The sequence below is a fragment of the Babylonia areolata genome, chromosome 20, assembly GCF_041734735.1.
Source record: "Babylonia areolata isolate BAREFJ2019XMU chromosome 20, ASM4173473v1, whole genome shotgun sequence".
In the NCBI taxonomy this organism is placed as follows: Eukaryota; Metazoa; Mollusca; class Gastropoda; order Neogastropoda; family Buccinidae; genus Babylonia; species Babylonia areolata.
The window spans coordinates 50,582,741-50,607,148 of record NC_134895.1 but is presented as its reverse complement, the minus strand read 5'-3'; the positions used below and the strand labels follow the sequence as shown (position 1 = coordinate 50,607,148).

Genomic DNA, 24,408 nt, shown 5'->3' with positions numbered 1-24,408 from the left:
ACCAGACAGACGGTTGAATCTGACCTCCGGTCAGTCCAGCCCACGCACGAGTCCTAAACTAAAGGACGAAGTCCGGCCCAAGTCTCCCAGCGTGTACGACCACACGCTTTTCCAGCCCACGCTCCCCAAAACTCCAGAAGTGAGCGATGACGAGGAAGAAACCACGCCGCCTGAGGACGGACAAGACAGCGGAGCAGCAGCCACCGGAGCTCGCAAACTGTCCTTCGTGGACTTTGCCAGCTTCCGGAAAATGTCTCTGTTCGATCACCTGATGGACGAGGTGGCCACGCTGTCTCCGCGGTCAGACGACGTTGGTGACGATGGAGACCCAGACAGAGACCCCCACAACGGACTTCCCGCTGCTTCCTGGCAGGGTGAGGGTGAGGAGGGGGGCCTGCTGCCGAGTCGTGGCCTGTCCAACCTGACGCGGAACGAGACCATTGACGTCGGCTCCTTCAAGAAGATTGGCTCGCCTCGCTGGGAAAAACCCGGAAAGCGTGAAGCACCGAGAGCTGGCCGTGTGACCAGGGACCTCAAGCTGCACCTGCTGCCTGTGATCGAGATCACCACCTGCCCCACCCCGCACGGTAGTGCCTCTTCTGTGTCCGACACGGAGGAAGCTGTAGATTACGAACCCAGAAAGGTCACGTTTAAGTTTGATGACTGAAGCAGATCGCAACAGTTTCCTTTTCCACTGTAGTCATTCGGATGATACCATTAAATGACGTACTGTGTATAGCATGCACTTAGCGCATGTAAAAGAACCTACGGCAACAAGAGTAATGTCCCTGGCAAAATTCTGTAGAAACAACAACACTTTGATAGGAAAAAAAAAACGCCTGCAGGCAGGAAAAAACAGAAAAAAAGAGAAAGAAAAAAAAAGAGGGGCGCTGCACTATTCCGATGCGCTCTCCCAAGGGAGAGCAGCCCTAACTTCACACAGAGAAATCTGCTGTGACAAAAAGAGTAATACAATGCACTACAATACTGCGTTGAGTTTATTTTATTATTTTTATTTTTTTTATTTTATTTTTTTTACACTGTCGTGCTTGTTTGAGTGGCCCCAGTAAAGAGATGACTAAAACCCACCGCATACACACGGCTGAGTGGCTGTATTGTTTTTGTGGCACAATGCCAACTGTGCGTCTTCTTCTGGAGCTGGTCTCACTCACATGAGCAGCCAATCAATGCATTGTGATTGACTCTTCTTTCTTCGTACTTCTTTGAATATTTCTCAAAGAACTTCGTTTATTCTTGGGGAAGAAAGACGAATATCACGAAGATATGTGGAGTGGTGGCCTCGAGGAAACGCATCCGCCTAGGAAGCGAGAGAATCTGAGCGCGCTGGTTCGAATCACGGCTCAGCCGCAGATATTTTCTCCCCCTCCACCAGACCTTGAGTGGTGGTCTGGACGCTAGTCATTCGGATGAGATGATAAACCGAGGTCCCGTGTGCAGCATGCACTTAGCGCACGTAAAAGAACCCACGACAACAAAAGAGTTGTTCCTGGCAAAATTCCGTAGAAAAATCCACTTCGATAAGAAAAGCAAATAAAACTGCACGCAGGAAAAACAACAACAACAACAACAACGACAAAAAACAACAAACAACAAACAATAAAACACACACACAAAAAATGGTGGCGCTGTAGTGCAGCGACGCGCTCTCCCTGGGGAGAGCAGCCCGAATTTCACACAGAGAAATCTGTTGTGATAAAAAAAATACAAATACAAATACAAAAGGACAATTAGATTATAAAAAAAAAGGAAAGAAGAGGTAAATATGCCGTTTCAGGGAAAGGTCGCTGTCAAGAAGAACGCCAAGGTCACGGACACATTCAGAAAACTTGATTTCGCGATCAGCCAATGGGAGTGAAGCAGGAACAGGAACTGAAAGGGAAGTGAGTTGAGTTGAGACTTTTCAAAGAAACGGGTGGCTTTCAGTCCTATCACAATTCAACTTCAGTTTTGTTATTTGACATCCAAATTTTCAGCGTCAGAAAAACATACCTAGGAAAGCGTAGGAGTGGGAATGGGGTAGGTGTGTGTGTGTGTGTGTGTGTGTGTGTGTGTGTGTGTGTGTGTGTGTGTGTGTGCGCGCGCGCGCGTGTGTGTGTGTGTGTGGAGGAAGATGAGGAGGAGACTAAGAACAATATTGCTGCTGCTACTGCTGCTGCTACCACCACTACTACTAATACCAATACCACAACCACTACTACTACTGCTGCTACCACTGGTGCTGTTGTTACTTCTGTTGCTGCTGCCATTTTTGTTTCGTCTCCTTCTTCTTCTACTGCTACTACTACTACTGCTACTTCTACTACTGCTACTGCTACTACTGCTACTACTGGTGCTGTTGCTGCTGCCATTTTTGTTTCGTCTCCTTCCTCTACTACTGTGACATTGTTGTCTTATTTATTTATTTATTTATTTATTATTATTATTATTATTATTATTATTATTATTATTATTATTATTATCACCACTTCAATTTTTTTTATAATTTATTTATGTACGCTTATAGTTGACTGCATCAAGTTTTTTCTGTGACATTGTTGTCTTTTTTTTTCTTTTTTTTTATTATCATTATCATTATTATTATTACTTTAAAAAAATTATTTATTTATTTATGTACGCCTATAGTTGACTGCATCAAGTTTTTGCGCCTTATACATATTATTAGTAGTAGTAGTTCTTTTTTTTTTTTAAATGTATTTATCTATTATTTATTCACCCTTTTTTTTTCTCTCAAGGCCTGACTAAGCGCGTTGGGTTACGCTGCTGGTCAGGCATCTGCTTGGCAGATGTGGTGGTAGCAGTGACGCAGTGACGCCTCCTTGAGCTACTGAAACCGAAACTGAAACTTCTGCTACTACTACTGCTGCTGCTGCTGCTGCTACTACTACAACGTCACCTTCTTCTGCTCATTCCCCTTCTTTTTTCTGAGAGTGAATTTGAAGTAAGTTCTTCACGATCGCCTCATCATCGGTTTTGCAGTTGTTGGATAATGTGTAATTTGATGTCCCGTGCACCTTCCGATTAAACTACAACAATACTATAAAGCAGAACGTCAACTATACGTAAACTATTTTGTGGAAGTTAACCAGGTTTTCCAAGTCTGAAGTACGTATTCATCTGAAGTTTGTACAATAATATTATGATTGTCACGCATGAAAATAATGTAATCGTTTATGCATTCGTCAAATGCGCTTGTGTATATTTAATTTATTTATCCATTGCTCCACTGGTTTATATACGTGTTTCATTTGTCAGCTACTTTTGTCGATCTTTCCTGTTATTAGTTCGGCCATCAAGAGGTGGTAAAGAGCTGTAAAAAAAATAATGATATCTGTATTTATCTTCATATGACTTGACTGTATGTGATTCTTCATGCTGCTTTGTGCGTTTTGGAAAGAGAATAAAAGATCATCTGAGACGCGCTGCTGTTGTTGTTGTTGTTGTTGTTGTTATTGCTGTACTTTGGGTTGTTGGTTTTTGGGAGGGAGGGGCGGGGAGGGTGTGTATGTGTGTGTGTGTGGGGGGGGGACTGGGGGGGGGGGTAAGGGGGGATGTTGGGGGGGCATGGGGCATGGGGGTTAGGGTTGGGGTTATCAACACACGTTTATTCCCGATGTTACGTAATTTGCTTTAATTAAACGACGGGCGCAATAGCCGAGTGGTTAAAGCGTTGGACTGTCAATCTGAGAGTCCCGGGTTCGAATCACGGTGACGGCGCCTGGTGGGTAAAGGGTGGAGATTTTTACAATCTCCCAGGTCAACATATGTGCAGACCTGCTAGTGCCTGAACCCCCTTCGTGTGTATATGCAAGCAGAAGATCAAATACGCACGTTAAAGATCCTGTAATCCATGTCAGCGTTCGGTGGGTTATGGAAACAAGAATATACCCAGCATGCACACCCCCGAAAACGGAGTATGGCTGCCTACATGGCGGGGTAAAAACGGTCATACACGTGAAAGCCCACTCGTGTGCATACGAGTGAACGCAGAAGAAGAAGAAGAAGCTTTAATTAAACAAACTGTCTGTCAAGTCTGTCCTTCGCTCACTGTCTTATGTGTGTCTGTCTGCTTACCAGTCTGTCTGTCTGTTTGTCTGTCTGTCTGTCTTTCGTTTGTCCAGATGTCTGTTTCTCCGTCAGTTTAGTCGCTTTTTTCTGTATAGTTGTCTATCGCCGGTCTGTCTGTCTCTGTCTCTGTGCTTACCTCTGTCTGTCTCTGTCTCTGTCTCTCCCTCTCTCTACCCATCCACCATCCCCTCTCCTCTCCTCTCACGATGTCAGCACCAAAAATTACAAGATTAAACTTAAAGACTCGAAAGCCATTCCATCAGTGAAAACACGAAAGAGAGATCCACACGACTAGGGTTTTTTAAATATATATTTTTTTAAATTATTCTTTGTCACTGTCTCTGCCTCTGTCTCTCATACACACAGACACACAGACACAGACACACACACACAGACACACACACAGACACACACACCGTGACACACACACACACACACACACACACACACAGAGGCTCACTCACACAATCACACACGCACACACACGCGTGCGCGCGCACTGTGACACACACACACACACACACACACATACACACACAAACGGTACACACACACATACGCAAGCACACGCACACACACACTTGTACACACAGACACAGACACACACATAGACACACAGAGAGACACAGACACACTCAGAGACCCACCGGCACACTCACACACACACACACACACACACACACACACACACACACACACACACCGTGACACACACACACACACACACACACACACACACACACACACACACCTGGACTAACATCCGTGGATGCAGATTACTTCAGATGTGTTTTGAAGCCAGATTTGAACTGAGATTTGCTTTTCAAGTCAGCATGACTACGTATTTGGTTATGCTGATGATCGGACCAACAAAGGTACGAAAGGGCATGCATGCTGTCCTCGCAATTTCTTTCGGCGATGTGGGATACAGGGAAGACAATGAGTTAGCAGATGATCGCAGAAAACACGGGATGGAATATATAAGGTTGAACGAGTTCTTCAATACAGGCTGCTGAGACCTGCCTACGCTTCTTCACCTCTTCACTTGACAAAGAGTTTATGACTCGAAACGTCGTTTTTATCTTCATCTTAAGGTGCCTTTGATTTTAAACCATTTGTTACCATTTTAACTTTCGGTTTTAAAAGGTCCAGCAGTCACCATTTTTGTTCATCTGAACGAGTTCAGACAAGCGCTACAGTGAAACTATTCAGTCAGAAATAAAATTGATATAAGTCATTATCACCACGTCCACTGAGACGAGTGTTGCTGAACTGAACTGTAGAACAATGTCAAAAGAAGATGAGTGGTGTTGCTGCCGACGGTTGATTGCAGGGAGGTAACTCCTTGATGTATAACTTACACAGGATTTCGGTCCCTTAGAACGTCTGGTTGTTTCTCAGAGCCGAACATGTCACTTCACTCACAATTATTGAAAATCGAAGTTGTGATCTGTGCATTTATCTATGGAGTATTGCTTTCGCTATTCCTATTGCATTGTATCAGAGTGATGATGACATTTGGCCTTTTATTTTATTTCATTTTTTTTTTTTACCCATTTGTATTATCCCCCCTTTTGTTTCTTCTGTTTAAAATAATTTATCTTCGCTCTTCCTCTGTGGCTGTCATCCTGTTTTTGTCATGTTTCCTTGTTTCTCTATGACTCAAAAGAGTTAATGGGAATAAATAAACTCAAACTCTGTGTTCAGTTTCCCTGTATCGTGTAATTGTTTCTCTCTGTCTCGCTCTTCTCTGTATGTCTATGTATCTCTGTCACTGAGTCCTGGCAGATGACCGCAACAGATGGAGAAACACTCTCAAGAATCAGCTACGGATTGGTGAGGACAAACTGTCAGCTGCTGCAGCAGAAAAGCGAGCTGGCAGAAAAGGGACGGCAGCCGACAGACCAGCATCAGCTTACACATGTGACCGCTGCGACAGAGACTGTCTCTCTCGCATCTGTCTCTACAGTCACAGGTGACGCTGCTTGGTCCAAGCAGACAGCCCAATTAGACACTAGGTCGGATATACTCTATCCATGGTCATTTATCCATTGAGCTGAATAAAGGAAGGATCTAGTGGCACGGCAGCTGGCCGCCATCTTAAGGGGATGATTCGTCATTGTTCGGCAATAAACTAAAACTACAGGCCTTGGACGGCATAGAGGCCTGCTGAGAAAATGGACTGACAGTCCGCAAGTGAGAACTTATTGTAAAAAAAAAAAAAAAAAAAAAAAAAAAAAAAGCAAACAAACGATTCTTCATTTTTGAAATCTCTCTGTCTCTCTCTGTCTCTGTCTTGACCATAAACAACAACAACAACAACAACAACATTGTAGGCCTCCTTCGGTCATGGCTGACAGTTTGTCCTCACCAATCCGTAGCTGATTCTTGAGAGTGCTTCTCCATCTGTTGCGGTCATCTGCCAGGACTCAGTGTTGATCTCAAGTGCCTTCATGTCACGTTTACAAACGTCTTTGTATCTCAGCTGTGGGCGGCCGATGCTTCTCTGCCCCGTGGCGAGCTCTCCATAAAGGATGCCTTTTGGGATGCGACCATCTTCCATGCGGCGAACGTGGCCCAGCCAGCGCAGCCGACGCTGTCTCAGCATGGTATACATGGTCGGGAGGCCAGCACGAGTCAGGACTTCGGTGTTTGTCACCTTGTCTTGCCAGGAGATGCCGAGTGGAAGGTATTGAGCTTTTTCTCCTGACGAGCATGTGTGGTCCACGCCTCACTGCCATACAGCAAGGTGCTGAGGACGCAGGCGTTGTATACAGCCATCCTTGTCTTCGTGGTCAGCTTGGGATTTGTCCACACTCTTTGTGTGAGGCGGGCTAGCGTTGTGGCTGCCTTCGCGATCCTCATGTCGATCTCGGTGTCAAGGGAGAGGTTGTCGGTGATGGTAGACCCAAGGTAAGTGAATTGATGGATGGCTTCAAGCTCGTAGTCATCAATGGTGATGGCTGGTGGATATGGCGTGTCTTGCCCTAGGGCATTTGTCTTCTTGAGGCTGATGGTCAGACCGAAATCTTTGCAGGCCTGGGAGAAGCGGTCCATTTGTGACTGCAAGTCCCGCTGGGTGTGAGTCACAACTGCGGCATCGTCAGCAAAGAGCATGTCTCTGATGAGGACTTCGCGGACTTGTTCTTGCTCTGAAGCGGGCGACTTTGAGCCTGCCATCTGATCTGGTCCGCAGGTAGATCTCTTCTTGCGCTGAGCTGAATGCATGTCTCAGGAGAAGAGCAAAGAAGATTCCAAATAGGGTGGGGGCGAGGACACAGCCTTGTTTGACACCGCTGCGTACGTCGAAAGGCTTGGAGAGGTTACCATTAAACTGCACCGTCCCTTTCATGTTGGAGTGGAAGGACTCAATCAAGCTGTACAGTTTGTTTTTTTTTTTGGGGGGGGGGGGGGGGGGGGGGGGGGGGGGGGGGTGCAGCCAATCTTTCGAAGAGCCTTGAAAAGACCGTCTCTGCTGACTAGGTCAAAGGCCTTGGTGAGGTCAATGAATGCGACATACAGGGGCATCCTCTGCTCTCTGCACTTCTCCTGGATTTGGTGAAGGGAGAAGATCATGTCTACCGTGGATCTCTCTGCTCGAAAACCGCACTGTGATTCCGGGTAAACGCGTTCGGCCAGTTTCTGCAGGCGAATTAGGAGGACCCAAGCGTAGACTTTGCCTACAATGCTGAGAAGGGAGATGCCTCTGTAGTTGTTGCAGTCGTTCCTTTCATCCTTGTTTTTGTAGAGGGTGATAATCTTGGCGTCCCTCATGTCCTGCGGTACAGCTCCCTCATTCCAGCACTGACAGAAGACTGTGTGCAGAGGATGCAGAAGAGTAGTCTTGCAGTGTTTAATGAGGTCTGGGGGAATTCCGTCACTGCCAGGTGCCTTGCCTGATGTCAGGCTGTTAATGGCCTTGCTGAGTTCGTCTTCAGTTGCCTCTGCGTCAAGTTCTTCCATGACCGGCATGCACTTGATGGCATCGAGGGCTGACACCATGTTTTTCTGTGGAGTAGAGGTCGGAGTAGTGTTCTCCCATCTCTCCATCTGCTGGATAGTATCGTTGATTACTTCCCCAGTGGAGGATTTGAGGTGGTCAGTTTTGCTCTGTGTTGGTCCCAGTGCCTTCTTTATACCAGCATACATCCCTCGGATGTTGCCACTTTCAGCAGCATTCTGTATCTCTTCGCTGAGCTCTGTCCAGTACTCATTTTGCACATCGCCTGGCGTTAAACTGAACCTTACTCCTGGCGGCCCTGATGATTTGCAGGTTCTTCTCATTGGGTGGCCGTTTGTACTCAGTGAGTGCAGCGCACTTGGCCTCAATACTGGGAGCCATCTCTGATGATTTGGCCTCAAACCAGTCGTGGGACTTCGCGGTTTTCTTCCCAAAGGTGGCCATAGCAATGCGGTGAATGGTGTCTCGTAGCGTTTCCCATCTTTCTGTGGCAGAGTCTCTGGGCTGCAATGCATCGAATTCTCTCTCAAAGGCCTCTGCGAACTGTTCTACAAGGTCTGGCTGAGACATCTTGCTGACGTCAATGCGAGAGTTCCCTTGTTTCTTTGAGCAGTGGAACTTCTTTGGTTGCAGTCTGATCTTGCAGCATACCAGAGAGTAGTCCGTGTCGCAGTCTGCGCTGTGGTAAGAGCGAGTGTGGAGAAGGTTTCTGATGGCAGCTCGTCTTACTAGGATCAGATCCAGTTGGTGCCAATGTTTTGAGCGCGGGTGCCTCCAGGAGACTTTGTGTTGGGGCTTCGTCTTGAAGAAAGAGTTGGCGATGCACAGTTCATGGCAGGTACAAAACTCAATTAGTCGATGCACAGTTCATGGCAGGTACAAAACTCAATTAGTCGCTGTCCGTTCTCATTCATTTTCCCTACTCCAAAGGAACCGAGACAGGAGGGCTACGAATCGTTGTCTGCACCCACTCTGGCATTGAAGTCGCCCAGGAGAACAAGTTGTTCTGTCTTGGGGATGTTCCTTATGGTTGATGCGAGATTTTCGTAGAACTCATCCTTGGCGTCTGGAGAGGCGGACAGTGTTGGAGCATATGCGCTGACTGACGAGAGTGACATAGCCTTTGGAGGTGTTGAGGCGGAGAGTCAGGAGTCGTTCTGAACCGCCGCTGCCTGGTTCGATCATGTTCAGCAGGCTGTTCCTAACTGCAAAGCCTACTCTGTACTGTCTTGGGGCATCAGAGCTCTTTCCTTGCCAGAAGAAGGTGTAGTCCCTCTCCTTTAGTGTTCCTGAGTCAGCCAACCGTGTTTCCTGCAGAGTGGCAATGTCCACATTTAGTCTCTTCAGCTCGCTGTTTATGACGGCCGTCTCTCTGGCGTCGCTGATGTCTTGAAGATCTTGGGAGAGCCCATGCAGGCATCATTGTCCGGACATTCCAACAGGCCAGTTTCATTGTTGATCCGTTTCTTGAAGTTTTCTTTTTGCCTGGTGCGGAAATTAACGACCTGCTTGTTGGATATTCTCCTAATCTTCATACACCCATAGAAGAAGGCAGGTCGTGGCGACAACAACAACAACAACAACAAATAATAATAATAATAATAATAACGACTGATAACAAAAACAAGGAAATAATTATGATAATGATGATGATGATAATGATAACAATAATAATGATAATGATGATGATGATGATGACGACGACGACGACGACAACAACAACACAACAACAAGAACAATAATAATGATAAAACAACAACAACAACAACAATATAATCCTCCTCCTCCTCCTCCTACTCATCATCATCACTGATCATCATCATAATCATAAAAGCAACAGCTAGTTGTCCTAGATAAATGCTTATTTTCTTTGTGTGGTGGTGCCATCATAATGATCAAGATACATAGTCAGTTATCCCGATGGCCTTTTATGATTCTCTTTATTCAACACAGCTCAAAGTGCAAAGTATAATGCACTTTTCTCTCAATGACGAAATGAATGTGTCTGTTTCCACACTCGCTGCTTTAACTTACAGAGAGAGAGAGAGAGAGAGAGAGAGTGTGTGTGTGTCACGTGTGTCAGTGTGTGACGACGACAAAGGATTTTAGCGATGGGCGTCCATCAAACATTGCTAATAAGATTTTTTTTTTTATCTGCATGAGACTGACCAGGGTAATATAACCAGAATAAAGATTTTCAATCAATATTTCAAGAAATCATTATTTACACACTTCTGTGATATGAAAATTCGTGTGGATATCGTGTGAGAAATTCATGAGTTTCCGGTAAGTAGATGACGGGGACTGGCCTCCCTTGAGTACATGTTTTTGTTTACTTCCGTTTTTGTTCTGGACGCCATGAAACGGACGGGTGATGAATACTAATTAAGTCGCTGTTGGCAGCGGTAGTATGGCATTTGTTTTACATGGTGTGTGAACATATCCACAGTGGACAATACAGTGGTGTTTGGCTGCAGTGTAAGGACCAACGTTCCACTGTGACTCTCGTTTTCGCCTTGGTTTTCATCTGTAAGTCGCCATCATCCTTGAGCAACTGTTCACAGATAACGAGGTTTGGCAGGTGGCGATTTTCCCGTTTGATGTCAAGGCTAGATACTGCTGATGTAGGATAGTTACAACATGCCAAGCTATAATCTAAAACAAAAAAGCTTGGATACTTGTTCAGCTAAGAGAAAAAATTCTCGTTCTTTGCGAAAAGTACTTATATTTCAGTCTCGGCGATGCGAAGAAAGGGCAAGAAACCGTTCCATTGGGGTCACGTCTCTTGACACTGACATCAATCCGGTGAAAGTCATCGAAAGTCATGGGGGAATTACAAGTTGCAGATTTTTTAGATTAAAAATGTCATGATTATTGTCTTCTTGAACAATTATCGTATTATGGTTCCTCAATCATGATTTTTTTTTTTTAAGGGGGAGAAAAAAAAAAAATTTTGAGTTTGAACTCTGTCACCTCCAGTCAAATCAAAATGGGGACAAAGCCAAGGACAAAAGGTCACATGAAGTTTAAAAAGTGTGAGGAAGAAAATGATTACTGTTTTCTGTTTTAATGTCTACTTGATTCCTAATTTTGATAATAATGAAAAAAATTCATTTTCCAGCTTTTCAGCCATTTCAGTGCATAAATATGTATAACAAATTGTAATGTAAGTCATAAGTTTGTTTTTGTCAATTTTTGGCTTGCCTTTTTTCTACAAAGATTGTACTTATTAAAGTCTTGATTACTAAAAAACACTTTTTCATTATTATAATTGCTTTTTTTTTGTATAGATTTATAGCTAACTCACAAAGTTGTATTATTATTTCATTTGTTCAAAATGCGAAATAAGCAAAAAGTGATTATTTGTGTATGTTTTGGATTTCATTCTGAATCTGAGTCGATCACACCTCACTCAGTGAAGAGTCAAGTATAAAGTTGTGTGTTTTTGATAGTAGTACTGTAGTATAATTTTTTATTTTTTTTTTTATTAATGTATTCCTCTTCAGAGTACAGTATCAGAATGTGGGTGTGTGTCACTGTGTGTGTGTGTGAGTGTGTGTGTATGTGTGTATACAAGTTTGTGTGAAGGCATATTGCATGAATTTATGGGTGTGGTCCACTATACATATGATGTTATCACTCGGTTGTGTGTGTGTTTTCTGAAACTGTGAAAGTTTATTGGTTTTTGCTTATTTATGTATTCGTTTGATATTTTCTTACTTGACATCAAAAGGTCAGCATTGAGAAGCTTTCTTTAGGCTTAATTATCTATTTATTTTTATGTTATACCTTATCAATACAGTTACAAAATATTATGGAACGTTTCCATTTCAAACACCAGTATAACTTATATTAGTTATAAGTAGATTTTACACTCAGTGTAAATCACTAAATTTTTAATGTATGATAATGGTTCAAAGCAAGCCTTTTTCTGAACCTTGAACCTTTCAGTTTCATAAATTGTGTTGTACTTGTTCTTTGGCAGTCATTGAATTAGTTAATTGTAAGGCATTTTTCTTTCTTGACATAGATAATAGACTGATAGAGTATGATAGACGTATTTTGTTGACAACAGATTGAACAAGGCATTTTTCTCTTTTCATCTATGGACCATTACTAGTTTAAAAGTGATGCACTCAGTCACTTTCTTCACAGACTATGACGTAGACATACTTTGATGACTACAGCTGTACAATGTAGTTGTTTTTCTTTCTTCACAGACCATGACTAGCTACCAAGTGATGTGCTCGGTCTTGCGACCATCAGACCCCACGTCCCTGTGCCAGATCAAGGACTTCCATGAAAAGGCATCGCAGCATTTAGACTCAGTCTTCCAGGACCAGACCTTGACCCAGGGCAGAGGTGGCAGCGGCCACCTGCAGTCTCAGAATCAGGGGGATGAGGAGAGCGGTGGTGGTGATGGCAGCCATGCCAGCAATGCCATGCTGCCTGTGGATGACAACTTGATGTTGTGCGCGGTCGTGTCCAAGACCAGTGCTTCGTTTTCAGGTTGGCAAGTGTGTGGTGGAGGCAGATGTCAAACTTTTTTCCTCCCCCAAATCATTGAACTGTTATTATTTAGATATATATATATATATATACACATGTAAATTATCCATGTCGAGTGATTGTTGACAGTGTCAATAATATGATATCAACTTTGTCAATGATCTGAGGTCAGTTGTTTACAGGGTAGGAGTATCTACAGTGTGGAGTGATTAAAAAAGAAAAGAAAAAAAAAAGTAAACATTTTTTTATAGTTTGCTGCAAATCAAAAATTAGTATTTGAATTTGCTGTTACTAGTGTTAGCATTCCTTTAGGTGAGTAAGATAGTAGAATGGTTAACCCTCTTTTGTTTTGAGTGCCCACCAGCACCTGGTAAAAACTCACAGTGCTGTGACATTGAGCGCTTGCCGGTGCCCAATAAAACTTGGGACAAATGTGGGGGCCGCCAAATTTACCATAGGAACTCACATTTCATGAGAATGTGATTTCCACTTTTTCTGGCATTTTTACTTCCAGCTGGAAAAACACAGGCATGGATATGTGCAGTAGTTGAGAAAATATAAACTTTTAATTAAAGATTTGAAGTGAATCAGCATTCTGAAGATGATTGGCCTCAGTTTTTGGCATCCTATTGTGGCAGACAGTGCTGAAGAAAAGTAAGATTTTATGGGATGCACTGCACAGGACTTTGAATGTGCAGGCAGATGAGGCTGAGAGTGATTTGTATATTGACTGGGATGAAGTTGTATGATTTTTTTTTTTAATGAAGATATGTTGCCAAAGAATTCCGAAAAAGATGGTTTTTAGCAGCGTCTTCATTGAGAATGAGAGTGGTCACTTGTTTTCAACATCGGAATCGCGGATTTTTTGTGAAGAACTAGGGCTAAAGTGCTAAAGCAATCATCCATTTGATGCACCACCACTGAGAATTACAAGCTGATTTCTTTTTTTGTCTTCTTTTTCTTTAAATTGTTTAATTTTTGTTTTACTGTGAATAAAAAAAAATATGATGCAAACTTTGAACTGTTTTAATCTTGCATATCTGCCTAGTTTCTTTTCTTTTCTTTTAACTTTCACTTTCAGCTTCATAGAATTTGCTTGATATTTTGTACTGCTTGTAAATGTTTGGTTTAGACAATGGTGCGTCAATACAGGATGCTGGATTTCATATTTTATTACTTTTTGTGAAAATGTGTTTGATAAAAGCAAGCATACAAAAAGAAGCAATGCAAAGTGAAAAATCACACTTATTTTTTTGTTGTAAGAAAACGGTCAGTGGGAGCTTCTTCAAACTTGTCATAGCAAGATCAGTATTAATAGAACATAAAGAATAAACAATATTTCCATTTGGCAGTTTGATTTTCTCTAATTTACATTAAATTTTGATTATATAACCATACTAAAATTTTGGAGTTAACTCCCTTACAGTATGTTTACAGAGAAAAGTAAGCGTAAGTGACTGCACAAGAGGGTTAAATGTCAGAACAGTGTTTGTGGGGGTCTGGGTTTGATTCTTGCTCTCGCCCTTTCTCACAAGTTTGACTGGAAAATCAAACTGAGTGTCCAAGTCATTTGGATGAGACAGTAAACTGAGGTTATGTGTGCAGCATGCACTGGGTGCACCAAAAAAAGAACTCATGGAAAATTGTGTTGAAGAAATCTACTGATAGACCATGTACACACATTTTTTTTAATATAATTTTTATTCATTGCAGGAGCGGACAGCTTCAAGTCCAGTGTGCGGCTGCCCTTCTTTTGGTGCAACTGGTGCCCCTTCGACACAGAGAGCAAGGCCAGCCTCCTGCAACACGTGGCCTCGCAGCACTGCTTCGTCTGCCGCTTCTGCCACTACGTGGCCCCCTCCCGCTACGACGTCATCAGCCATGGCCTCAAGTTCCACCCCCAGTTCTCCAGGGTCAGTGGAAAATGGGGGGGGCCTTGGAATGATTTAGTTTAGATCGCGAGTGTGGTGATGGATTGGGATTGGGGTTGGGTGGGGAGGGGGGAATAGGGGAAGGATGTGAGTTAGATGTATGCTGTACAGTAATGTGATGTACGTTCGTTCGTCTTCAGTTAACGTCTTTCCACTTGAGGTGATATTAGACGAGAAAAAAACAACAACAAAAAACAAACAAAAAAATGTGGGGGTAGGGGTTGTGGGAGGGGGGGTGGGGTAAAAGTGTGTGTATGTGTGGAGGGTGAATAGGGAAAGACAACGCTAGGGAAAATGGAAACGTTATAAACGCCAACATCAAACAACTACAACAAATGTCCTATTGAACTACGCAGCAAACCTTCTGCAAAATGGAAACGTTATAAACGCCAACATCAAACAACTGTAACAAATGCCCTATTGGACTACGCAGCAAACCTTCTGCAACAACAAATAACATGTGATGCACGTGTGTGTGTGTGTGTGCATAGTGTATGTGTGCATGTGTGTGCACATGACTGAAGCCTGATTGACTGACACAGGAAACAAATTGATGAATGCCTAAATGCTGAGCTCTTTCAGCTGTAAACCGCATAGAGCTTGGTCTCTGACTGAGGACAGATGAAAATAGAACGGACAAGTGAGGTTTGGGGGGAATGGGGATGGGGGTGTGTGGCTGGTATAGAAAGGGCAGAGATGGGGTCTCACCTGATTGTAACATTTTGGATGTTTTTTGGTGTGTGTTTTTTTTTTTTTTCTTTTCAGGGGGTGGGAAAGCTTGTTTCTCTTTGAATATAGTCTGTGTTGTTTTTGTGTATTTTTTGTTTTGTTTTTTTTGCTCGTTTTGTTCCATTATTTTTTTTCTCTTCGTTGGGTTTACACATTTGATTACATACTTTATGAGGATCTGCTGTGGTATCAGTTTGAACATTTAATGGACTTTCTTTGGTTTGTATGTTTGCTTTTTGCAACACCATCTGCCACAGTGGGCATTATCATCATCATCATGCCACTCTCTTAACAGGTGCCTCATTCACAGCCACACCTGGTCTTCATCTGTGAGCTGTCACAGTACTAGTAGCCTCCCAAGGGTAGCTGTTAGGAATGGTTTGCAGACCCCCTTTCGTCTGATTTTCGTGGGGGTTCCCCAGTTATTTTTAGCGATAACCTTGTGCACATGTGCGTCTCCATTTCCTGTTTTTTCCAGGTCACCAAAAGGCTAAAATTTTGTTGTGGAAATCGCTGTTCTGACAAAAAAAAAAAAAAAAAAAATTTTCGGTGGTTATTTTTGCAAGTTTACAATACATATTTGGTTTTATAATTACACCCATTATTTGCTTTAGTCTACTATGTTTACTTCACGCATTCCTACACAAAACGTGTTCGTGATTTTGTGATTAGCCAAGCAGAGTGCGCTATTCTGGGTCACTCCACAATCGAACAGTATGATTGGTCAGCCTGGGATGTGTGGCCTGTCTTGCACACACACTGACAAAGTCACTGACCGGTCGTCTGCTCGCGTGCCAGCCTGTTAGCAAAGCGGACTCTTCTCAGAATGTTGTGAAGAGAACAAGGCAGTGACGGCAGCGTTTTAGGGTTGCCGAAGTACTTGAAATGCTACAAACTGAAGGGTCGGACATTGAAGAGGTGGATGATGACGAAGAAGAAAGCGAATTTAATGCAGAAAGCGAGCATGGGTATGGTGATTCGGGGTGAAAAATTGGCAGTATTTTCTACATATGGCAAAACTGTAAAAATAAGATGAGAAATTTGATTTTTTTATATGTAATAGCTCAACACGTAATAAGCAAGGGAGAAAACTTGTCGTCCCGAGTGAGTTAATGTTTGGCTGGCGTGAATGGTGGCAGCCCATAGGTGTCTGTCAGTGTTCATCCTGAGGCGACCCACTCCAGAAGAGACCCTGAACTGCTGCTGTTGAGTGACTTTGGTAGTGCACAGTAGTGCAGGTTTTGAATCAACAAACAGGTATGACACCATCTACCGAACCCCTTACTGACAACAGTTGGATACCGTGCTGGGTCGGACTGGTGCAAATTATCGCCAGGATGTTTGCTCTTGACAGCAGTCGTGCAGCACTGAGAGCTTAGTTCTGGTTCATTCGGCTGGCAGAGTTTGGTCCTTTTAGTTTAGTGCTGTGTCATCCTCACCATTACTTTCTTTCATATTGTGACCCAGAGAGAAGTGGACTCTTCTTGCTCAGTCTCACGTTCTGCCAGTTTTTTTGTTCACATCAGTTACTGCTCTTTTTTTTATTTTATATATATATATATATATATATATATTTTTTTTTTAGCTAATTAGCTCTTTTTCCCCATTCCCTTATAAAAGTATTTTCTTTTGATTCCTACAATCTGTTAATATCTGCTATAAAAGAAGAAGAAGAAAGATTTGCTGCCCCATCGTTCATGCTGTTTCAGTGACATCACTCCCACACTGCTCCTTTGGGGTTCCCAACACATGGCCACATCGGGGCTTATCTGTCATGATCCAAGCGGCAGCAGTCCACAGGGAACTGTCCATGATTGATGTTGTGTCCTTGCCTCAGCTTGAAACTTGAGCTGCTGGTCAAAGCCATGTCTTGTGTATCAAATGCTATGGTGGGCGCAGTAGCCGAGTGGTTAAAGAATTGGACTTTCAGTCTCAGGGTCCGGGGTTTGAATCTCGGTAAGGGTGCCTGGTGAGTAAAGGGTGGAGATTTTTCCGATCTCCCAGGTCAGTGTTTGTGCAGACCTGCTAATGCCTGTACCCCCTTCTTGTGAAAATGCACGCAGATGATCGAATATGCTCATTAAAGATTCTGTAGTTAATGTCAGCGTTCATTGGGTTATGGAAACAAGAACATACCCAGCATGCATACCCCCGAAAGTGGTAAGTTAGTATTGCCATGTTTTACTTTGTTAAAAGATATCATACTTAAAAGCCCACTAACAATGAAAGTTATTTCATGAACAGGATATTGAGTATGAAACTGACTTCCATTGCACAGCAGGATATTAATGAAGTGTGCTGCACTGACAAACCATTAACCTTTTCCTGTGTGTATGTGTGATTGCAGTTCCGAGAGCAGCGACTGAGAGCTTGTCATCTGAAGCGTGACCTGTTCCAGCTTCATTTTGACCCCAAATCGGGTTGTGAGGAAGCCAGGAAGCAAGCTGGAGAGAGCCATCATGACACGCAGGAAGGTCCCTCGTCTCCCAAGCGCTTTAAAAGAGACAGCAGTGAGAGCGTCTCCCGTGCGGAGGATGCGGAGAGACTTCAACTTCAAGATGAGGAGAGCAGCAGTGAGAGCGTTGATGACCTCCCCTTGCAGTTTCCAGAGAGGCCCTATCCAGAGAGGAATGGCTCTAGTCAGCCTTCAGTATCGGAGCAGAAATCCAGGGTCACCACCCATGTCATGGAGAACATAGTCAGCTCCTCGGGTATGGAGCCTGATGTGGGAACCGACCAGACGCTGACCTCCAGAAGTGGGCAGCCTGAAACCTGCCAGTCTCCAGTCCCGACCAAGTCCACTGAGAAGTGGACAAGGGAGGCTCCGGTTTCTACTATCAAGCGAGAAACGGAAAGTGATCACGGAGAGTTTGCCCATGCTCTGGGCAGAAATGGTGCTGAGGGGCCTGGTCAGGCTGGACGCAGAGGGAGTGAGCCTGCTGCCTGTTCTCCTGGGGATGCACTTGTTTGTGTGAAGCAGGAGCCAGTGGAGGAGCCAACCCGGGTGGTGAACGACCCTATGTGCCAGCAGGCCAGGCAGCAAGGCCATGTTCTGTCCAGGTCTGTCAGCAGCCCTCCGCTATCCAACATCCGAGTGGAAAACTTGCAGCGGCAGTTTGAGGAATCTTTTGGCGTCCATCCTGCGGCCATGACGACGTCAGCTGCATCAGAATTCCCACTTCCTGAGCCTCACCCAGTGCATCTGATAGCTCAGCCCAGCAGGCTGGCTTCGCAGGGGCTGGTGGAAAACTTCCTAATCGACACCGCCCAGTCCACGTCGGCTTTCTCAGGGTTTGAGTCCCGGTCCAGTGAAGGAGGGTTGAGGGACGACCAGACCAGCCCTTCCATGCTGCGTCATTTGCTGACCCGACCTCTCCATGAGAGGTCATGCCAGTCTTCAGTGAACAGGGCTGACAACTTGGACACAGAGCAAGACGCCGGACAGTCAGATGAGCTTGAAAGGCAAGAGGGGCAAATGCAAGAAAGGAACACTAACGCTGCAGCCTTACCTGCACAGTTTCAAGATAATTTCCTACTGACGTCCAGTAAGCAGTGGAAGACAGAGAGTGTTGAAAAAGGTCCGAGAGCTGTGTCAGTGAAATCCGAAGACTTGCAGTCGCTCAACCTGGAGAGTCAGGGTCTTTCTCATTCAGATGGTGAACCAGGTAGAACCTCGCCTCCCTTCATCAAACAGGAACGTGAGGACAGCAGTGAGGAATACTCCACAGCTCTGAATCTGATGACGTCTGCTGGTCCCAGGGTAGCACCGTCCCAGGAAGACATGCCGGTGTCTGAATCACAAGATGCACTCCCCCAGCTACGCAGCAGGAGGCGTTGTCCCCAGGGCACGCTTCAGTCCTTGCCCTCTGCACCAGTCACCAGATGTACAGGAAGTGAGGAGGGGTCACGTTCTTCTGAAAAGAGCCCAGCTAGACAGACTGCATCATCACATGTGGTCGCCATTTCAGCGTCAGAGACACTGAAGTCATGGTCCAACATGTCCCTGAGAGACCTGCTGACCATGGAGACACGGCTGAGCCCCTGGTCGGTCAAAGGGCAGGTTGCGGAGAGTGGTGGTGACCCCACAGGGGAAGACAACCCTGTCAGCACCACACAGAGCGAGGTGGTGTGGGAGTGTGGGTTCTGTCACTTCGAGGACTACGACAAGACAGTGGTGCTGACTCACCGGCGCCAGCACCACGCCCAGCTGATGGAGGAGGCGGGGATGCAGAATGGCACAGGGAAAGGCGACCCAGACACGTGGGCCGGCAGCAGTGTGGATGAAGAGGAGAAGTTGTCCCAGGGGGAAGGCGAAGAGGACGGGGGGGACGACCATGTCAGCTGGATGGACCAGCCCTCCACCTCCTCGGGCTACAGCGGTGTTCCACATCACTTCTCCTCTTTCCCACTGTCCGAGTCGCACGAAAGGACCCAGCGTGCTCGGGGCTCCCGACGTGATCAGGATTTTGAGTATTTGTCAGACAGCACCGTGGAATCTGAGAGTGACATTGAGCTGGATAACCTAGATGATAAAACTTACGAGCCTCCAAAAGGTCTGGAGTTCTCAGATACACTTGTGAGCACTGAAGAAGAAGACGATGACAATTCCATGAAAAAGACAAAAGGCAGAAAAGCTTCTGTGGACAAAGTACGAAAAAGAAGGCGTTTAGGAAGGAGGAAAAGCATGAGGGCAGATCTCAATGTCAGGAAAGACCCAGGCATTAGGCGAGACCCTGCTGCAGAGGATGATGTTGAGAAAGTGAAAGATGAGAACGAGTTGTATCGGTGTCTGACATGCCGGCGCCAGCCCCTGACGTTGCAGGCGATGAAGGACCACGTGAGGTACGCCCCGGACACCCGACACCTCCTGATGGTGCGCCCCCAGGCCCAGCCATCCTGTCTGCAGTTCATCTGTCCAGGGACCCAGTGCACCAACCTGAAGACCGCTCTCTTCACAGAGTGCCAGTCCTACCTGGTCCATGTTCTGCAGTGCCAGGGCCACATCTTTGACATCCTGAAATCCTCCATACAGAATGCTGCATTGACCTTCTCCAGCAAGATCAAGGAGTGGGCAGGCTTTCTCAACTGCCCCATCAGCAACTGCCACTTTGTCAGCTACCACCGGGAGCAGTTGAGGGCGCATCTGGACGACCATCTGGGGCATCTGCACACCAGCCAGATGTTGTTGTTCCGTTCCGTGTGCACGGTGATGGCCAAGATGTACGGAGGAGTGGGCGGCTTTGACCGCTACATCTGTTACCGCTGCAGCAGCATCCTGATTGACCTGCCCCGTGTGGTGCAGCACATGCTGTCTGACCACGAGGGGCAGGTGAGGGGGGTGCTGATGGTCACCCAGAAGGTGGAGAGCCGGTCACAGGGCATCGTGGTGGCCATCCAGTGCCTCAAGTGCTGCATGCGAGTGCCCTCCCTGCACCTGTGGTTCACACACGAGTGTGGGTCCACGTCCTCGCAGCCTTTGAATGAAGGCAGTGCCAAGTCACAGCCCAGCTCGGCCTCCTCCCTTGACAGCAGCGTTTTGACAGCCTACAGTCCTACCCCCAGCATCCCTCCCTTTCAGGAGTGGGTGTGGGGACAGCAGAGCTCCAACAGGAAGCTGCCCCTCTCCACCTCAGGCTGCAGTGTCCAGAAGGAGACGTCCCCTCAGGAACAGTTGCCGCTTATTCGCAGTATCCTCCAGTCCCATCCCCAAAACAAAGCCAGTGAAGAGGGAAGGGAGGGTAAGCTGGCTTCACAGGCCAAAGCCTGCAAGGACTTGGAGGAGGAAGAGGAGGAGGTGACAACGATGGTTCAGTGTGAGGTCTGCCAGCAGTTTGTGCCAGAGAACTGCACCCAACATAGCTGTTTCCTCAAGGGGCAAAAAAAGGTGAGTGTGAAAAGAGAGAAGGAAAGACACTCGCAGGGAGCTTCACCCTCTGACACTCCCTCCTCATCTCAGCAGCAGCTGTTGCGGCAGCAGCTGAGCTCACCTGCAGACATTTCCCATTCCCAGTTGCTGGCAGTGCTGGCAACGCGCCACCACAACAACCCTTTGGCTTCCCAGTCACGTGGAAACGCCCCTCTTTCTGGCTCGGCTCCCAAGCCCCATCTTGCCTCCACCACCCACCCCAGTCTTATCTCCCTTCTGACTCAGACTGACAGAACTTCATTGAAACAGTCGGCGAGTCCTCAACCAAACCAGGTCAGGAACCTTCAGCTGAATCGACCGGCGAATCCTCTGATGGAAAAGCTGGCACAGTTCCAGCTGATGCATCCGGCAGTCCCTCCACCGGCACAGGAGAAAGCGCCGAGTCCCCAGGATGGTCCACCTGCCACCAGGACCATCCGTTCTCTCCTGTCCCACGTCCTGAAAAGAAAGTTGGAGAGCCAGCAAGACTCCCCCCCACCCCACTTTTTCCCTGCAGTTCAGGACGGCGAGGACTGTTCCAAGGCGTCAGAAGAGCAGTCGGATAAAGACACAGCAGGTGTTGCCCTTGCAGGTTCCTCACAGCTGGTGAAGGAAAGGAGTGAGGAGGAGAGGCCATCCCTGGAGGCAGTGAGCGTTGAAGCGCCTGGCGTGGAGCTGGCCATGCCGGCATCGCCGCAAGAGGAGGAATGTCACCAGTCCTCAGGGAGGCCTGCCCCCCAGCCCCTCATGAGCTTCCTGAGGCAGCAAGGGGACCAGGTCAGGCAGGTGCTGGGCAACATCCTGGATGATCAGGAGTCATCACAGTCATGAACTCTGTTATAAATGTAAGGCAACATCCTGGATGATCAGGAGTCATCACAGTCATGAAGTCTGTTATAAATGTAAGGCAACATCCTGGATGATCAGGAGTCATCACAGTCATGAACTCTGTTATAAATGTAAGGCAACATCCTGGATGATCAGAAGTCATCCGTCATGAACTCTGTTATAAATGTAAGGCAACATCCTGAATGATCAGGAGTCATCACAGTCATGAAGTCTGTTGCAAATGTAATTGTAAGGCAACATCCTAGATGATCAGGAGTCATCCGTCATGAAGTCTGTTATAAAGGTAAGGCAACATCCTGGATGATCAGGAGTCATCCGTCATGAAGTCTGTTATAAATGTAATTGTAGGATAATGTAATTGTAAGGCAACATCCTAGATGATCAGGAGTCATCCGTCATGAAGTCTGTTATAAAGGTAAGGCAACATCCTGGATGATCAGGAGTCATCCGTCATGAAGTCTGTTATAAATGTAATTGTAAGGCAACATCCTGGATGATCAGGAGTCATCACAGTCATGAAGTCTGTTATAAATGTAATTGTAAGGCAACATCATGGATGATCAGGAGTCATCACAGTCATGAACATGGTTTTGTATGAGAGCGACGTGCGTCTTTTTCCTCCACGAAATCATTGACTTACTGATGAAGCTTAGATTTTGATATTCAACTTTTTTGAATAATGCTCATGATTCTCTAATCACTGACTAACCTCCGGCGTGCTGGGCATGTCGTTACACAAGAATTGTATGTTGTTTTTTTTGACTCTCAGACCAAATTGAGTGAGATATTTGATGGTCTGTCAGCATTGGAGAGGAGGCAGAGGGGAGAGAAAAAAGCCATTTAGAATTCAGTCTGTGGCATAGAAATGGTGAATAATCGCTACAGAATTTTTTTTGGAAAGTCCACACCGAATGACATCTCCACACAGGTCATTGAAATGATCAAATATTGCTTGATTGTTACATTCTTGAGCTGTTACAATGTCATTGAAACATTCTTTGTATTCTTTGTTTACTCACTTGTAACTGCTACAGTACTGGTCAGGTAAAACTGGCATTGAAATTATGTTGAAGGTGTGTTTGGGAATGAAGTTTGCTTATTTTTGTGACTTCAAAATGTAAAAAAAAACCCCCAAAAAACAAACAACAAAAAAACGATGATACAGAAAAAATACTTTGGCGAGTTGAGCAAGGTGGAATTTACGCTGTATGTCTGTTTTATCACTGAATCTTTGTGTTAAGTTCTACCTTCTGTTGCAGACGATGGATTGATATAATACGAGGAGCACCAGTAGAGGATGTGTTTTGATTGTGTGAGTCTGTGATTAATTTCTGGTGTACGTTTTACTGTACATGCTCATACTGTGCCTACTGTTTAGCATGTCTACATACATTGGCTGTGAGGACCCATTTCTTGCCAGCATTGTGTGTGACTGTGTGAGTATATACATATCATTATGTGTGTGTGTGTGTGTGTGTGTGTATGTGCGCGCTTCTTATATATTTGTTGATCAGTAGATCTTTTGATAGGCTGAATTTGTAGACCAATGCCTTATTTATTTTTCTTCTTCAAATTGGTGATAAGTTTTTTTGAATCTCTTGTCAGTTTTATGTCTTGTCTCACTATGTCTCTCATTCTAACTCCTCCCCTCTCCGCCGTCTCTCTCCAACCTCCCCTCTGTCTCTCTCTCTCCAACCTCCCCTCTCTGTCTCTCTCTCCAACCTCCCCCCTCTCTCTCTCTCTCTCTGTCTCTCTCCAACCTCCCCTCTGTCTCTCTCTCTCCAACCTCCCCTCTCTGTCTCTCTCTCCAACCTCCCATATCTCTCTCTCACCCTCCCCTCTCTGTCTCTCTCTCTCCAACCTCCCCTGCCTCTCTCTCTCCAACCTCCCCTCTCTGTCTCTCTTACTCCAACCTCCCCCCTCTCTCTCTCTGTCTCTCTCTCCAACCTCCCCTGCCTCTCTCTCTCCAACCTCCCCTCTCTGTCTCTCTTACTCCAACCTCCCCCTCTCTCTCTGTCTCTCTCTCCAACCTTCCCTCTGTCTCTCTCTCTCCAACCTCCCCTCTCTGTCTCTCTCTCTCTCTCTCCAACCTCCCCTCTCTGTCTCTCTTTCACTAACCTCTCCTCTGTCTCTCTCTCTGTCTCTCTCTCTCTCACCCTCCCCTCTCTGTCTCTCTTACTCTAACCTCCCCTCTGTCTCTCTCTCTCCAACCTCCCCTCTCTGTCTCTCTCTCTCTCTCTCTCCAACATCCCCTCTCTGTCTCTCTCTTTAATCTTCCCTGTCTCTCTGTCTCTTCCCATCTTTTGCTCACTGTGAAAGTGATTTTTATTTTCGCTCAAGGCCTGACTAAGCGTGCAATGTTATGCTTCTGGTCAGGCATCTGCTTTGCAGATGTGGTGTCTGAGCGCAGTGACGTCTCCTTGAGTAACTGAACTAAC

The 24,408-nt window shown here is 45.6% G+C and overlaps 1 protein-coding gene across 2 annotated transcripts; it reads left to right on the top strand.

Moving 5' to 3' along the window:
• Window positions 1-10,440: 10,440 nt before the first annotated feature.
• LOC143295129 (uncharacterized) lies at window positions 10,441-22,246 on the top strand. Of its 2 annotated transcripts, none has more exons than XM_076606693.1 (4): window positions 10,441-10,576; window positions 12,268-12,556; window positions 14,270-14,469; window positions 17,564-22,246. In XM_076606693.1, exons 2-4 carry the CDS (start codon window positions 12,271-12,273, stop codon window positions 21,950-21,952), a joined length of 4,875 nt encoding a protein of 1,624 aa, XP_076462808.1. In that variant the 5' UTR covers window positions 10,441-10,576; window positions 12,268-12,270; the 3' UTR covers window positions 21,953-22,246. The 2 variants fall into 2 exon arrangements, with proteins under 2 accessions (XP_076462808.1, XP_076462809.1); XM_076606694.1 differs by having other exon boundaries at window positions 10,482-10,619.
• The last annotated feature ends 2,162 nt before the right edge of the window (window positions 22,247-24,408 follow it).

Coding starts and splice junctions, on each gene's coding strand:
- LOC143295129 (XM_076606693.1), top strand. CDS start 12,271: ATGACTAGCTACCAAGTGATGTGCTCGGTCTTGCGACCATCAGACCCC. Junction 12,557..14,269: donor GACCAGTGCTTCGTTTTCAG/GTTGGCAAGTGT, acceptor TATTCATTGCAG/GAGCGGACAGCTTCAAGTCC. Junction 14,470..17,563: donor TCCACCCCCAGTTCTCCAGG/GTCAGTGGAAAA, acceptor GTGTGATTGCAG/TTCCGAGAGCAGCGACTGAG.